Source organism: Panicum virgatum, chromosome 4K (assembly GCF_016808335.1).
Source record: "Panicum virgatum strain AP13 chromosome 4K, P.virgatum_v5, whole genome shotgun sequence".
Taxonomy (NCBI): Eukaryota; Viridiplantae; Streptophyta; class Magnoliopsida; order Poales; family Poaceae; genus Panicum; species Panicum virgatum.
This window is the reverse complement of record NC_053139.1, coordinates 31,871,493-31,886,686: the sequence shown is the minus strand read 5'-3', so window position 1 is coordinate 31,886,686 and position 15,194 is coordinate 31,871,493. Positions and strand designations below refer to the sequence as shown.

The window sequence follows — 15,194 nt, the reverse complement described above, 5'->3', positions numbered from 1 at the left end:
GGCTCCAGCGCCGGTTTTCATCACCGATCCGTCGAAGTACACTGTCCACCATTCGCCTTGGATTTGCGGTGGAGGTAGCTGAGTGTCCGTCCACTCAGCCACGAAGTCAGCCAAGATTTGGGACTTGATCGCCTTGCGGGGGGCGTAGGTGAGCGTTTCTCCCATCAGCTCCACAGACCATTTGGCGATTCTACCCTCGGCTTCTCGGTTGCGGGCTATCTCTCCCAAGGGGAAAGACGAGACCACGGTGACGGGGTGGGCTTCGAAGTAGTGGCGCAGCTTACGCTGAGCCAGAACCACTGCATAAAGCAGCTTCTGAATCTGCGGATAGCGTGTCTTAGTTTCAGACAACACCTCGCTGATGTAGTACACCGGCCATTGGACGGGCAGAGCATGGCCCTCCTCTTGTCTTTCGACCACGATCACCGCGCTGACCACCTGGGTCGCCGCAGCTACGTACAGATAGAGAGGCTCGCCATCCGTGGGTGGCGTGAGAATGGGGGCACGGGTGAGCGATGCCTTCAGCCTTTCGAGGGCTTCTTGAGCTTCGGGGGTCCATGTGAAGCGCTCGGTTTTCCTCAAGAGTCGGTACAGGGGTAAGCCTTTTTCGCCGAGACGCGAAATGAAATGGCTAAGGGACGCTAGGCATCCCATGACCCTCTGTACCCCCTTTAGGTCTCGGATCGGTCCCATCCGAGTGATGGCCGAGACTTTGTCAGGGTTGGGTTCGATGCCCCGCTGGGAGACAATGAAGCCCAAGAGCATGCCTCGAGGCACCCCGAACACGCACTTCTCGGGGTTAAGTTTTACCCCTTTGGCTCGTAGGCAATCGAATGCGATCCTGAGATCAGCAACCAGGTCGTTCGCCTTCCTGGATTTCACAATGATGTCATCGACGTATGCCTCTACGCTGCGCCCTAGACGGTCTCCGAAAACGTGGAGCATACACCTCTGGTATGTGGCTCCGGCGTTTCTGAGGCCAAAGGGCATCGTGACGTAGCAGTACATGCCGAAGGGTGTGATAAAAGAAGTCGCGAGCTGGTTGGACTCTTTCATCTTGATTTGGTGGTAACCGGAATAAGCATCAAGAAAGGATAAGACTTCGCATCCCGCGGTAGTGTCTACAATCTGATCGATTCGTGGCAAAGAAAAGGGAACCTTCGGACATGTCTTATTTAAACTAGTGTAATCCACACACATTCTCCAGCTTCCACTCTTTTTCTTCACTAATACTGGCCGAGGGGTTGGACTCGCTTCCCTGGCGTGACGCCGTGGAATGGTGACTTGCTGGGGCAAAGCTTGTCCAGTCCGATCCCCATGAGCTCCAAGGTGGGGGCGTACATGATGTTGAGGCTGCTGCCTCCGTCCATGAGCACCTTGGAGAAGCGGGTGTTACCGATGATGGGGTCGACAACGAGCGGATACCGTCCCGGATGCGGGACGTAGTCGGGGTGGTCCTCGCGGCCAAAGGCGATGGTATCCTTCGACCAGTCGAGGTAGGATGGCGTGGCTTTGGTGACGGAAAAGACCTCGCGGCGCTCATGCTTGCGCTGCCGAGGAGTCATATTCGTCGTTGCTCCTCCAAAGATGAAGAAGGCGTTCTCCACTGGGGGGAACTCGTCATCTCTACCTTTGTCGCCCGCGTCCTTCTTCTTGTCTTCGTCGTGATGCGCGATGCAGTTGTAATACTTCTTGAGCATTTCGCACTGCTCGAGGGTATGGTTGACCGGGCCCTTGTGGTAAGGGCACGGCTTCTTGAGCATGTCGTCGAATTGGCCACCACCACCTCGAGGGGGGCCTCGAGGCCCTTTGCGGTCTGGGGCGGCAGCGAAGGCCTCCTCGGAGTCCTCTGCCCGCCCTGGCTCACGCTGGTTCGGTGGGACTGGCTTCTTTCCCTTCCTCCCCCGCTCCTATTTCTTGGCGGGGGCGTTGTGCTTGGCATTGTTGCCCTCCGCGGGTGCGTCGTCCTTGCGCTTGCTCGATTTGTCATCGAAGATGGCACCAACGGCCTCCTCACCGGCGGCGTAGTTGGTGGCAGCGTTGAACAACTCATTAGTGTTGATGGGCCGGCTTCTCGCGAGCTCATGCACCAGGTTCCTGCAGGTCGTACCCTCGAGGAAAGCATTGGTGACCTCGACGTGGGTGACACTAGGGAGCTCGGTGCACTGCTTGGAGAAGCGTCGCACGTAATCACGCAGGGACTCGCAGGTCTTCTGGCGACACCCTTTGAGATCCCAGGAGTTCCCAGGGCGCACGTACGTGCCTTGGAAATTGCCCACGAAGATGTGGACCAAGTCGGCCCAGTTGTGGATCTGATCCGCAGGCAAGTGCTCGAGCCACGTTCGTGTGGCGTCAGCAAGATGAAGAGGAAGGTTGCGGATGATGACCGCGTCCTCCGTCGCGCCGCCTAGCTGGCACGTTAGGCGGTAGTCATTGAGCCAGACTGCAGAGTCAGTCTCGCCCTAGTATTTGACGAGGGTGTTGGGTTGTCGAAAGCGCGGGGGAAAAGATGCAGTTCGAATCTCCCGGCTGAACACCCAGGTGCCCGGAGGCTCCGGTGACTCACCCCTGTCGTGCTCAGGGTCGAAGCGTCCACCCCGTCGAGGGGTGTACCTCCTGTCGTCGATGACGTTGCGGGCGTCGCCGTCGCCAGCGTGCCCGCGAGTGTCACGGATTCGCTCCCATACGGGAACTCTCCCGATGCGCTCGTGCACCGAGGGCGCCCTCGCACCGGGCGCTACGGCTGCGTTGCCCTTCCCCGCTGGGGGTGTGTGCACAGAAACCTCGCGGTCCTGATGCGCAGTCCCATCATGCTGCTCCGGGGCCTTCGAGCGCATACGAGACGCAGAACTCTCGGCCTGCTGCACGGCAGCTTGCTCGATGAGCTCCGGTACCTCGTGGCGCAGGTTGCGGCCCGAAGGTGTCGATGGCTCGGGCATAGCTTGAAGTAGGTAAGCCGCAGCGATGAGCTTCTCGCCCGCCGTCTTCAGTTCCGGGGATTTGTCGACGTTGTCGTCGGCCAGGATGCGCTCCCGGGCAACACGTCCCGCCGCCTGGGCGTGTGCACCACGCACAGTACGCTGCTGCTCGAGTGCGGCGCGTAGCTCCTGGGTTTGTTGACGCTGCTCGTCGAGCTTGGCTTGAAGCTCGTTGAGCTGCGCCAGTTGAGCTTGTCGCGCCGCTGAACTTGACGAGGAAGGGGCGGCAGGCGGGACCACCAGTTGCTTCGGCCGCACGTCCGCCCCGCCGTCCCCGTCGTTGCTTGGAGCATTGTCGTCCTGCTCGTCCGCAAGGTCCGCCATGAAGCACTCCCGGGAAGGATCGAAATCCCCCTCGCTGGAGTCTTCGGAGCAGGTGAGGCAGTAAGCCGTCGCCAGCTGGAACGAGCGAAGAGCGTCGGGGTCGCGAACCCCGGAGTAGTCCTCGGCCTCCTCGGCCGCGAAGTTGTTCATGAAGAAGTCGATGTCGTCGGCGATCGAGCTCGCTGTCTCGGGGTGGGATTCGTCAGGGGACGACGCGATGAGGCTGCGAATCGACCGAAGATGATGACCCGGCAGATCCTCACGCTCGATGAAGTTAGCGCTGGTTGACGAGGCGTGGGCGGCAGTGTTGCGCATCCCGAAGGGGAAGGGCGACGCCGAAGTCGAGTTCCCCCTAGGAGGCACTAATGCTGCCGTAGGCGATGGTGCTGGCGCAGATGACGCCGAGGCACGTGATGACGAAACGGTGGCCCCGTTGGCCGTGATGCTGAGTTGCGACATGCCAGCCTCGACCCACGTGGGGGAGCTGTGGCGTGCCGCACGACGCCGCTCCGTGCGTGCTTGTCGCGAACGCTGACCCGAGCGCCTGTTGCGCCGGGCTGGCGAATCGGAGCGATGGGGTTGCGTCCGGAGGAGAGGAACTGCATGAGGTATCCGTTGCCGGTTGCCCTGAACTCGAGACTCCCGAACGAGATCACGCGTCCCGCTGGGAGCGGATCCGAAACACCCATAGGGTGCGGGTTGGATCTGCTCGTCATCCCTAAAGATCAAAATGGGAACGAGAGAGAAAATGTCACGCAGCGGCCCCTACCTGGCGCGCCAACTGTCGGTGTCCCGACCCGGGGGCCCGGATCCCAACTAGTAAATAATACGTGTTTCCTCGTCCTAGATGATGATGCAAGAGGCAATCACAGTAACGCACGGTTTATCCTGGTTCCGGCCGCGGGGCCGTACGTCCAGCAAAGGGGGTGTGCGAGGGCACTGTATTATCTTACACCCGGAGTGCTTGTAGTAGGGGGTACAAGCAAGGCGAGAGAGGGAGAGAAGCTCCCAAGTCTCAGCTAGGGGTGGAGTCGGTTGAAAGGAATGCTCAGTTGTTCCTGAACGTCCTCTTAGAGAGAAGCCAGAGAGACCAAGCAGACTCGTGTTCAGCCCCCGCTAAGGGGAGCCCGCCTCCTCCTTTTATAGTCACAAGGAGGGGCGGCGTACATGAGTGGGGCGTGGAAGTCGCCGTCCTCCCCTGAATCGCGGGGTACAGTGGTCGGACACTGTAGGAAGTATACTGTGGGAAGGCGGCGTGCGTCGCTGTCATCCCGGATTTCTTCCTTGGTACAGCGAAGATGACGCCTGTCGTCCGGTAGTGTCCCGGCGGCAGAAATGGCGCGGGACGGCCCCGGACCCCCTGGTCGGAGTGCGGTCGTACGCACTAGAAGGTCCGGGGGACACGTGACGTTACCAGACCCCTTCCCCAGTGGGAGGGGAGTCCGGATGATCGGTGTCGGTAGAACAGGAACGGGGGCCGTGCTGGGCCCGTCTTGTCTCGCGTTGCATGTCCCATAGTGCCGCTACAGCCTTCTGGATGGCGGAACGGTGACCGAAGTCAGCGGATGGGACCCCGGTCACATCCACTGTGGAAATGGCGGCCTGACGCCGCCCGCCCATGGTGCCGTGGCGGAATGGCTGATCTTTAATGCCTTCGTACGGCGGGCGGTTGGGCGGCGGGGCTGTTTGTCCCTTGTGCCGAGAGACGGCCTCGAGCGAGGCGGAGATGAGTCACCCGCTCGAGGGTGGATCCGCTACCCTCGAACGAGGCGGAGATTATCCAGCGGGCCCGAGAGGGACCCTCGAGCGAGGCGGAGATCGTTCCGCGGGCTCGAGGGGGATGTGAATGGGCCGCGTGCTGGGCTTCATTGAATCCTTTCCTTTCTTCCAGATTGGAAGGAGGCCGTGGGCCTAGTTGCTTTAACAGGTGTGTGTTTTTAAAAGCGGTCTTAGTACTCCGATTAGTGTGTCCCTAATTGTGATACCCGACACTAATTCGCGAGACGAATCTAATGAGCCTAATTAATTCATAATTTGCTACAGTGATGCTACAGTAACCATCCGCTAATCATAGATTACCATACCTCATTAGATTCGTCTCGCAATTTAACCCCCAGGGTTCTGTAGTTAGTTTTATAATTAACTTTTATTTAATACTTCTAAATACTAAAAAGTTCCAAGGACTTAAAAAAAGTCCCTGGAACCAAACCACCCCTATATTGAGTCGCTATTGCTTTCGGTTAAAGGCGTCCACAATGCTAATAGCTAGTACTAGCTACATAGTCTGTTGATGTGGAGGTAAGAGATGAAAGAAAAAATTATTTTATACTATTGGACCCACACTCTTCTCTCATATGTTCTTGAGCTACGTGAAATAGACTAACTATTTGTTCGTCGCTAGTGAATACTCTCTCTCCTACTTTTTTATTATCACATCAAATCTAGCTAGCCAAATAGCTTAGCTAGTGCGAACGGGGGCTCGTCAGATAAGAAAGCGGCGCTGACCCCAGTTTGCTCTCGGTCATTACAGGATTGAAATCCCCCATCAATTGGCAGCCTGTGATAGCGACACGCGAACTTCCCGTTTCCCCACAGCATGCTAAATGAAAGCGATTGGTTATTTGTAATATGGTGCACAATAGTAACAGACATTTATGGCCCGTTACAAATAGTTAATTATTTGTAAAGGACGTTGTTGTCACCCGTTGCAAATGTTTTAGCTCAGCTCGATCGTGCCCTACATCACAATTGTTAACACCTGCTCCTGTTTGCTCGCACGCCTGCATTCCACGGGCCAGACTGGACGCATGGCGAACAGCGCTCGTCCCGACAGTTTTGCAAAAAGACCCTTCTACTTTCTTGAAATCAGCCAACAGTCTAACTCAGCCAACCAGAACAGTAAAACGCTATATTATTTTTTGTCTAGGTCCATGTTGTAAATTTTATTTCAACGTGAAGAAGAGAAAAATCGAGAACTCTTGTCATTTTTACAAAAAAAACCGCCCGCATGACATTTTTTGGAAACACCCCTCCCCCAGTCCAAACCCTACCAGCCCACTCACTCTCATCCCCCCTCTCTCTCCTTCCTTCTCCTCTCCTTGCCGCCGCCACCACTCTCCCTGCTCTCCCCCCGCCCACGCCTCCGCATCCACTCCCCGTCTTGCTCTCCGCCTGCCTCCACCGCCGCCGCATCATCTCCCCGGCTGCCTCACCCAGCTCGGCCCCCAGCCTCCGCCTCCCCGGCACGCGGCTCCAGCCTCCGCCTCCCCGGCACGCGGCTCCAGCCCGACTACAGGACCTCCCACGCTAGATCTCGCGAGGGCGTGCTCGGCGTGGCGGCCGGCAACCCCCCGGCGCGGAGGCCCTGGCCGGGCTCGGTCGCGGCACCGGTGGCCTCGGTAGGATTGGCCCGCCAAATCTCATGCGGGCAGGGACAGGAGCTGCGGTGGCATGGCGGGCGGCTGCGAGAGTGGCGTGCGCCTGGACGGAGCAGCGGCAGCTGGACTTGTAGAGCTGTGGTCCCTCCCTTCGCTTTCCTACAAGCCGGCATGACCACTGCCGTCGCTCGAGCTCAGGGAGTTGTCTGGAGCTTGTGCGGCCTCAGAAGGGTGGGGAGCGGGTGCAGCCGCGCAGGATCCGTCGGCTCATCGAGTCCACATCGGCACGAGCACCGCACCTGAACACTCACTGTGCCGCCTCATGCCGTCATGGGCGCAGTCGTCGCTCGCCTCGCTCGCCGCGCGAGATTTGGCGGCGCACAGAAGGCATAGGATCTCGGCAGGTGCTAGACAGCAGCTCTGCTAGGTGGTCACCGATGGGGCGACGGCGTCGATCTCGGCCTTGGCGATGGCGGAAAGGACCGAGAGGGTCCGGCGTCAAGGTGGGCAGGTCCCGCGCCAACAGCAAGTAGATGCCATTCGCGCAAGCGGAGTTGGAAAACCCCCACACCCCACCCCACCCACCGGCATCTGCAGCTTCCGTGCCCCCTCCTGCTCCTTCCTGCTCCCTATTGCTGGCACCATCAACCTTCCATGGATGATGCCCTCATTGTGTTCGATCAAATGTGCATAAAGGTGTACATTGTTTTCTTTTATACCCGTTCAATTTTGCTCACATATCTTTATAGTTGTGCTTTGCATATTTATTAAGTTTAGAGGTTAGTAGAGAGATTGACATAAGTTAATGAGTTTAGGGCAACTGCAAAACACTTACTGTAATTCTAGGCACACTGTTTCAGGCTCTCTGATGCAGGCAGGAGGTGGCTAGCCCTTCCAGGTAATTTGATTTCCTTTCTTTTCTTTGGTCCATTGCTATAAGGATTTATTTTACAGTAGTCTTCATGTTACATGAAAACGCTTCTCTTAGTCATATTCTTCTAGCTACGAAATCTAATTTATCACATTAGTATTCCTCACCATTATAGGGCATGAGTTATCATAACAATATAATACCATTTTACTGATAGTCTGAACTTTAAGACATTAAGTGGATCAATATTGTTTCCTGAATATTTCAGGAATGCTTGGTTGTTTAACTTCTTTGGTTCTATTATTTCAGTTAATTCTTAGAAATACCAAGGTAGTGCTGTTAAGATTCATAGATTTCTGTGATTACTGAGCTTATATTCAGCTTTCCCTTTTTGCCTTGCTCAAGCTTTCGAAGCTGCAGGTAGAGAGCTCAATGCTTAGGATCATTATTAATGCACATTTATTCAATTGCTGTCAAAATCCTCATGACAATCGAATTGATGTGTACCATGGTCTTCTTTGCCACTTCAAAAGCACCTACAGATCTCAAACTTCTTTAGCTCATGTGGTCCATTGAGAAAATTTGATAGTTATTTAGATAAAGATAAATCTGGTTGCATGGTGAGCTTGGCAGTCCTGCTTAAACCATCCTTCTTTCTTGCATATTCATATAGGTACTACGTCACCAATAGATGATAGTTCTGAGCCTACCAAGGATGCTACTTGCAAATCACTTACTAATGAACAAGGATAAACACATTTCTATCTTTCAAGTCTATCTGTTAGTTTATATATTAAAGCATTGCCCAAGTTTTTTTGCTTGCCATTTGATAAGTGAAAATCTTTGTTCATCTGTTCGCATGTCTACATGCAATTATGCTGGGTTGCCCCTCCCCCTGCATCAATTTTACAGACACGAGTACTTATATTGCATATCATGTTCCATTTGTCACGAGGTATCCTGATTGCAACTTCCATGTATACTGGACATAAATCATGTGTAGACTTTGCTAAAGGAGATAAAAACACATGTCTATGTTTTCTTTTGGTTCAATTTATAGGTTTATAAGAAGCAGAGAAGCGGTGAAACAGCGTATTATGTCACAAGTATTGTCTGACTATAATAGAAGCAAATCAACCTTTCAATTATGTAAATCTAAGTGGCACTTGAATTACTCTTATGTTACTCTGTTCTTTGTATAAAATATTGATGTGCCTATCAACGATGGTTCAGGTCTACAGTTAGGATGGTATTGCTCCAGCACTTACGAGGAGAGAAATTGTTTATATTTTGAGAAAATAAGAAAAGTGTTTCTGCTACAATGTGTGTTTGAAAATGTTAACTGCATTAGAACATCACACATTCCAGTGTATTTTTTTTGTAATCTCACATTCCATTGTGATTTTCTTTTATTTTTTTTGTAACTGTTTTTAGTATAAAACAGTTATGTGCTGAAGTGCAAACACTAAAATTGGAGGATCGTTAGCTCGGCCCTTTCTGATTTCTTATCTGAACTGATGAAGAGTTACAAGACCTGTGTAGCATCTTCATTGTGATGTCACTATACCATTCTCAGTTATACTTCCTACACATATTTCAAACAATCTCCTTAACAAGTATTGTAAAGATGCTATATCCCTATGATTCAGTTTTGCTTTTGGATTTTTTGAGCAGAGTATGGATCTCTCGGAAAGGCATCGTCAAGTGTGATGTGTTTGGTCCTATATCCTATGTTCGTTGGAGAGATGAGCATCTGGCAGTGGGTTTCTCAAGCATTACGAAAACTTGCCTCTGTTCTGGACAAGCAGCTACTGCAAGATGCTTGCTCCCTCTACCTGCAACCTGAACGAGTTTCTTTCAGCAATATTCAGATTAAAATACTAATAAATAAATGCATATAGTTAATATGTTGATAATGTGCTTGCCTCGACCTATGTTAATATGCTGATAATTTGCTTGCTACCGGAAGTGGTGGTTTCATATTGAATTTATCTTATACCATGTATATAGTTTATTGTTTTTTATTGTCTTATTATTGTTATTTGCATTTGATTGTTGAAATGGTAGGGCGCGCATCGTGCGCCGAATGTTCTAGTAGACTTAACCAGCTCCGTGCCTCCCCCTCCTCCGCGCCGCCGTGGATCCCTCTGCCCATGCCCGCCAGCCGCCCTCCGCCCGAGCCCGAGGTCTCATTCACGCTAGCTCCCCTTCGCTTGCCTCCACCAGCCTCCCTCGGCCGCAACCGGCAGCCTTGTTCTGTCATTCACAAAATTCATGATGAATACTTGAAATTTTTTTCTTGAATATGTAAGGTCTTATATAGTTCTGCATCTATAGCTTAAATTTTGTTTGGATCCATCGAGTTTTGAGTGAGTAATTTGAAATCGAAGTCTCGAAGCTTTTTGTCCATTCTTTGTGTCTTGCTTTCTGAACAGCTTGATCCGGCGCACGTGCACACCTCGGGGATAGCGGAGCGACCCACGCGTAGACAGACGTCCGGCTGAGCGGGGGTTATTCCCTACAACTGGGAGTTGAAGCCGCGCAAAAGGAGAGCCTCCGTCTCCCCTGCTGCTTCTAGCTGGCGGCTCCCGCCACTGCATGGCTTGTCCACCCACCGCCACGCTTTCCACTTTCTTGTTTCTCCCACCGCCGGCCATCGACCACCGCCCACCGGGTGTCCAGCCTCGCCCGGGACGCCGGCCGAACCGCCACCACTGTCGGGCGGCTGCCACCCCTCGACCTCCTCTCTATAGCCCCCGACAATGGAAGCTACCCAACCCCTCGGAAACCTAAAACCATAACTCTAACCGCCGCCCCAACCACCACCCCTGTTGGCGGCGACCTTGCTGCCTGCCACGATCCCCCCACTGACACTCCTCGCCGGTGGCAGCCCGGCGGCGCAACGGCAGCGGCAGGAGCTCTGGCGGACCAGAGTGGGCTGCGAGTGGATGTTCTGCGACGCGTCGCCTATCACCTGCGCGCGCTACTCCTAGTATTTGCGATTGGATCGGATCAAGCAGAGCACGCACGGTAGCGTGTGGGGGCTCGCAGCGCGCTGCGGCACTCAGCCCTCTCGCGGCTTGCGGAGTGCGCGGCCCAGGTGTAGGCAGGCGGCCTGGAGCGCAGCAGCACGGGCACAGGTTATACTCTTTTATCTGTTCTTCTGAAGCTCGTTCTTATTAAAGCTTTATTTCGTGAAGTGTCACTTTCAAGCTACAGCTATCAACTCCATGATCTTTAGTAGCATTTATTTTCTTTGCATTGATTAATCCTCATGTATTGCAGCATGTCCTTTTGTACAATTCAATTAGCTAGTTTTTTGTTGGCTCGATGATTGTAGGGCGGTGTATGGTAGTTTGTACTAAGTGCAGTATGTATTTGGTCAGTGGCGAAGCTTGAGCGAGTAATAGGAGGGGGGCAGCTATGGTACTTTGTCTTGAAAATCAATGAACAATAGCTGGTTTGTTGTTCATTTAGTGCAGATTTTCAGAAGTCAGGGGGGCATGGTCCCCTTTCAAATGCACTAAGCTCCGCCAGTGTATTTGGTTGCTGTGTATTGGAGAATGGCAATGGTAGATTAGAAATTTAGAATTACTCAACTTATGTGCTCTGTCCTTTTGTTTCTTTATAGTCATGTCAATAGTTAAGTGTCTCAATAACAATTAAAAAGCAAACTGGTCTATATTTGAATTTCTCTTCAGGACCAGTTTCCTAATGGATTGGAGATAGCAGTTACTAAGAGACTTGATTCACATTCTGAGGTGTTATGAAGTGCTTTTGCAGGTTCAAGGTGGCTACTAAATCATAGCTGGTCCAGGACGCATGCGGCCAGTTACCAAATCATGTGTAGCCCATTAATTACTTTTGGTAGATCATTGGTAACGGGCTACACATGATGCTCGTTACCTTTGATAGGTCAAAGATAACGGGCTTCAAACGATGTACGTACCTTTGATGTGCTTTAGTAACGGACGTTGCTTAAAGCCCATTACATGATGCTCGTCATTGGTCTGTTACCGATGATGGGTCATTATTAGTAACGTAACAAGGATAACGTTGGTTATATGCTCGTTGGCAATGTCTATCTTCATCCAATACCAATTAGCAAGTTTTCTAGTGTTATGGATGTAACTGTACTTTTATTCCAGTCAGGCACTAATTATATGAGAATATATCAGATGCAAACCAACCTCTCTGTGCAAACTATGGAAACTTCAATCTGAGCCATCAGATCAACATCCAAGGGGAGGGGCGCAGAGAGGTGGGAGGGGGGATTTGTAAAAGTGTGATTACCCAATCCAAGGGCGGGTCCATATTGTAAAATTATCCTATCTCCCATACCTCTTGGATGTTGATCCAATGATTCAGATTGAAGTTTTCATAGTTTGCACGAAAAAGTTGGTTTGCACCTGATACGTTGCTCTAATTATATATACCCATGTGCTATTTTACACTCTAGGTGAGTTATACCCAACTAATTGCTGAACAAACAGTACTGACCGCTGCGCGCGAGTACTGAACACCATTTTTGCTGAGCGTCATTCAATAATTCGGTAACTCGGTTCAGTAATTTCTGTCAGCTCGGTTAGTAAGTGCTGGGTTCAAATATAGACTTTTCCCTAAAATTTAACGTAGAGAATCACAGGGGATCATCAGTTTCTTCAGTGACATAATAACACTGCTATCAGACAATGACTTCCTATAGAAAACCAAAAAGAAGGATAACAGGCATGTTTCGTGAGAGAAGGCAAGGACTACGCGGCCTACCATCTTTACTATTTGCATGCGTCTCTGTAGTGGCAAGACACATTTGTGCGGCATATGCATGGATGTAAATTGAAAAGCAAGATTGCTAATCAAAACTCAGAAATAGTTTATTAATTCTTAGCTTAGACAAAGTTTAAATGCAAAATAGAGGAATCGAAGGTATATTTTCCCGTGGCTAGAGCGCTAATAGACGAAGACCCTACGCTTACACACTCTACACACCCAAATCAAGCTGGGTGGCGGTTAGCATCGAGGCGTACTACCACGTCGAGCCAAATGCAGCTAGTAGCTAGCTCGTGTGTAGTTTGCGTCCGTGACGCCTCCGCTCGGCGGAACTTCCTTCCTCTGATGATATGGCATGCATCATCTCGGGCGAGAAGAATCCCACATGAGTGGACCCCGCTCAGCCAAACGCCTTTCTTTTTAATAAATATAATATGTACAAATACTCATGTGTTATCGGAGCAGAAACGAACAAAAGAAGAAGGACAAAAACACGTAATGATTCGAGCGCGAGGCAGGAGCGCCGCACCGGGCCCATGCGTGCGTTGCCGCTAGCGACGTGGCCGCCAGCCTGGCCCGTGCTCCGGGGCCCGGTCAACCAAATCCGGCTCGCGATCGCGGCAGAGTTTGGCGCGGAATTTTGTACTCGGCGCAAGCAGGCGCGGCGCCACCGCCATGCACGCACGCGAGCCGCGAGCGGCGAGCCTAGCTAGCCCCCCTAGCAATGCGCGAGCACGCGCGAGCTGGGCGCTTATAAATTGGAGGCCGCCTCCTGCGTCTCGCCTCATCCATCGAGCTCGATCTCCCTTGCAGTTGCATTGCCCTCTGCCAATTCGATTCTAGCTAGCTAGTAGTAGCAGCCGCACGTCGTCAGCTGCCATTATGGCCACGTTCGCAAGGCCGACGGCGGCCCTGCTCGCTCTCGCCGCCGCCGCCGCCGTCGTCGCCGTCCTCGGCGGCGGCGCGGAGGCGCAGCAGCTCTCTCCAAACTTCTACTCCAGTTCCTGCCCGAGCGTGGCGACCATCGTGCGGCGGGGGATGGCGTCGGCCGTGCAGAAGGAGCGGCGCATGGGCGCCTCCATCCTCCGCATGTTCTTCCACGACTGCTTCGTCAATGTGAGAGCTGCCTGCCTGCTGCTGCTGCTAACTAGCAGTGTTCCACCACCGCCGCACCGCACCGAATGTGGGTAGGGTGGGATGGGGGCAGAAGTGCTAGCTGAGTTAGCTGACGCCTTGGCCTGTTTTGTCGCCAGGGATGCGACGGCTCCATCCTGCTCGACGACACGCCGACCTTCACCGGCGAGAAGGGCGCCGGGCCCAACGCCAACTCCGTGCGCGGCTTCGAGGTCATCGACGCCATCAAGGCCCAGGTGGAGGCCTCCTGCCGGGCCACCGTCTCCTGCGCCGACATCCTCGCCCTCGCCGCCCGCGACGCCGTCAACCTGGTGAGTCCCCGACCGACCTGCTGCGTCGTCGTTGGTGCCGACCGCTTATTACATAGTACTCCGACCGGCGACAGCTTTACACGCCGTGCACACGTGGCTATCTAGACGTCTAGTCTAATTAATTAACCGGCCGGCCGGCCAACTCGTGCGTGCGTGCAGCTGGGCGGCCCGACGTGGAGCGTGCCGCTGGGGCGCAGGGACTCGCGCACGGCGAGCCAGAGCCTGGCCAACGCCAACCTCCCGGGCCCGGGGTCCAGCCTCGCGACGCTCGTGTCCACGTTCGGCAGGCAGGGCCTGTCGGCGCGCGACATGACGGCGCTGTCGGGGGCGCATACCGTGGGGCGGTCGCAGTGCCAATTCTTCCGCGCCCGCATCTACACCGAGAGCAACATCAACGGCAGCTTCGCGGCGCTGCGGCAGCGGGCGTGCCCGCGGTCGGGCGGCGACGGCAACCTCGCGCCGTTCGACGTGCAGACCCCCGACGCGTTCGACAACGCCTACTACCAGAACCTGGTGACGCGGAAGGGGCTCCTGCACTCGGACCAGGAGCTCTTCAACGGCGGGGCGCAGGACGCGCTGGTCAGGCAGTACAGCAGCAGCCCCTCGCAGTTCGCCGCCGACTTCGTCGCGGCCATGGTCAGGATGGGCAACCTGCTGCCGTCGTCGGGGACCAGGACGGAGGTCAGGCTCAACTGCAGGAAGGTCAACTAATTGATTGATGTACGGTGAATAATGGCATGCGTGTACCTTACTGATCATCGATCAAGGCCTTGGGAACCAAGGTTGTTTTGGTCAGATAGATGTACGTGTATGTGAAAGGAGAATGCAAGCAAGCACTGATCTGCTTAAGCTCTGTCGGGCAGGGAAGTGTAAAAAGATATGGTATTTGTATGTCAATTACATGATTCATAGTAATATATGCACAAGCTTTAATTGTCATATACTCCTATATATCACTGTTTCTTCCAGTGGCGGAGGACCCCATGTGGCAAGGAGTGGCAGCTGCCATACCTTGGCCAAAATAATTCAATGGATACGAACTTGTTTTCAATCTAAATAAAGTCATATTTATAGCGTTTCTTTCTCAATTTCTTAACGTTTATCTATCCCGCCATACCTAATTTTTTGGCTGCCCTCCGCCACTGGTTTCTTCCTTGTCATTTTGTCAAATTATTGGCGGTTCGATCGCCCAAACTTGATTCTATACTGGCCGGTCACATCACAACAAAGTTCCTTGTCAAAAGATCGATGTTCGTTGCTGCAAATTAAGCACCCTGTCGCTACTGGAAATCATGATTTCCCTGTGGGTGAAAACCCGACAGAAAAATTAGGAATACCAGCAGTAGGAGGTGGCTTTATACAACGAGCTAGCGATCCAAACCGTGCGTGTGTGCCCAGAAACGGCCCATCTCAGGTTTCTTGGTCCATT

The 15,194-nt window shown here is 53.1% G+C and overlaps 2 protein-coding genes across 3 annotated transcripts; both read left to right on the top strand.

The window, feature by feature from the left end:
* The first annotated feature begins 6,903 nt into the window (after positions 1–6,903).
* Positions 6,904–9,535, top strand: LOC120703661. Of its 2 annotated transcripts, XR_005687109.1 has the most exons (4): positions 6,904–7,375; positions 7,526–7,577; positions 8,985–9,125; positions 9,225–9,434. XR_005687109.1 is itself a non-coding variant. In XM_039987808.1 (3 exons), the coding sequence occupies exons 1-3, from the start codon at positions 7,334–7,336 to the stop codon at positions 9,449–9,451; spliced, it is 321 nt and encodes a 106-aa protein (XP_039843742.1). In that variant the 5' UTR covers positions 6,907–7,333; the 3' UTR covers positions 9,452–9,535. The 2 variants fall into 2 exon arrangements, 1 of the variants encoding a protein (XP_039843742.1); XM_039987808.1 differs by lacking the exon at positions 8,985–9,125 and having other exon boundaries at positions 6,907–7,375; positions 9,225–9,535.
* A 3,572-nt stretch (positions 9,536–13,107) lies between these two features.
* Positions 13,108–14,706, top strand: LOC120703658 (peroxidase P7-like). The gene is made up of 3 exons (XM_039987806.1): positions 13,108–13,436; positions 13,574–13,765; positions 13,925–14,706. Exons 1-3 carry the CDS (start codon positions 13,203–13,205, stop codon positions 14,474–14,476), a joined length of 978 nt encoding a protein of 325 aa, XP_039843740.1. The 5' UTR covers positions 13,108–13,202; the 3' UTR covers positions 14,477–14,706.
* Positions 14,707–15,194: the final 488 nt, after the last annotated feature.

Coding starts and splice junctions, on each gene's coding strand:
- LOC120703661 (XM_039987808.1), top strand. CDS start 7,334: ATGGATGATGCCCTCATTGTGTTCGATCAAATGTGCATAAAG. Junction 7,376..7,525: donor TCGATCAAATGTGCATAAAG/GTGTACATTGTT, acceptor CTGTAATTCTAG/GCACACTGTTTCAGGCTCTC. Junction 7,578..9,224: donor GAGGTGGCTAGCCCTTCCAG/GTAATTTGATTT, acceptor TTTTTTGAGCAG/AGTATGGATCTCTCGGAAAG.
- LOC120703658 (XM_039987806.1), top strand. CDS start 13,203: ATGGCCACGTTCGCAAGGCCGACGGCGGCCCTGCTCGCTCTCGCCGCC. Junction 13,437..13,573: donor TCCACGACTGCTTCGTCAAT/GTGAGAGCTGCC, acceptor TTTTGTCGCCAG/GGATGCGACGGCTCCATCCT. Junction 13,766..13,924: donor CCCGCGACGCCGTCAACCTG/GTGAGTCCCCGA, acceptor GCGTGCGTGCAG/CTGGGCGGCCCGACGTGGAG.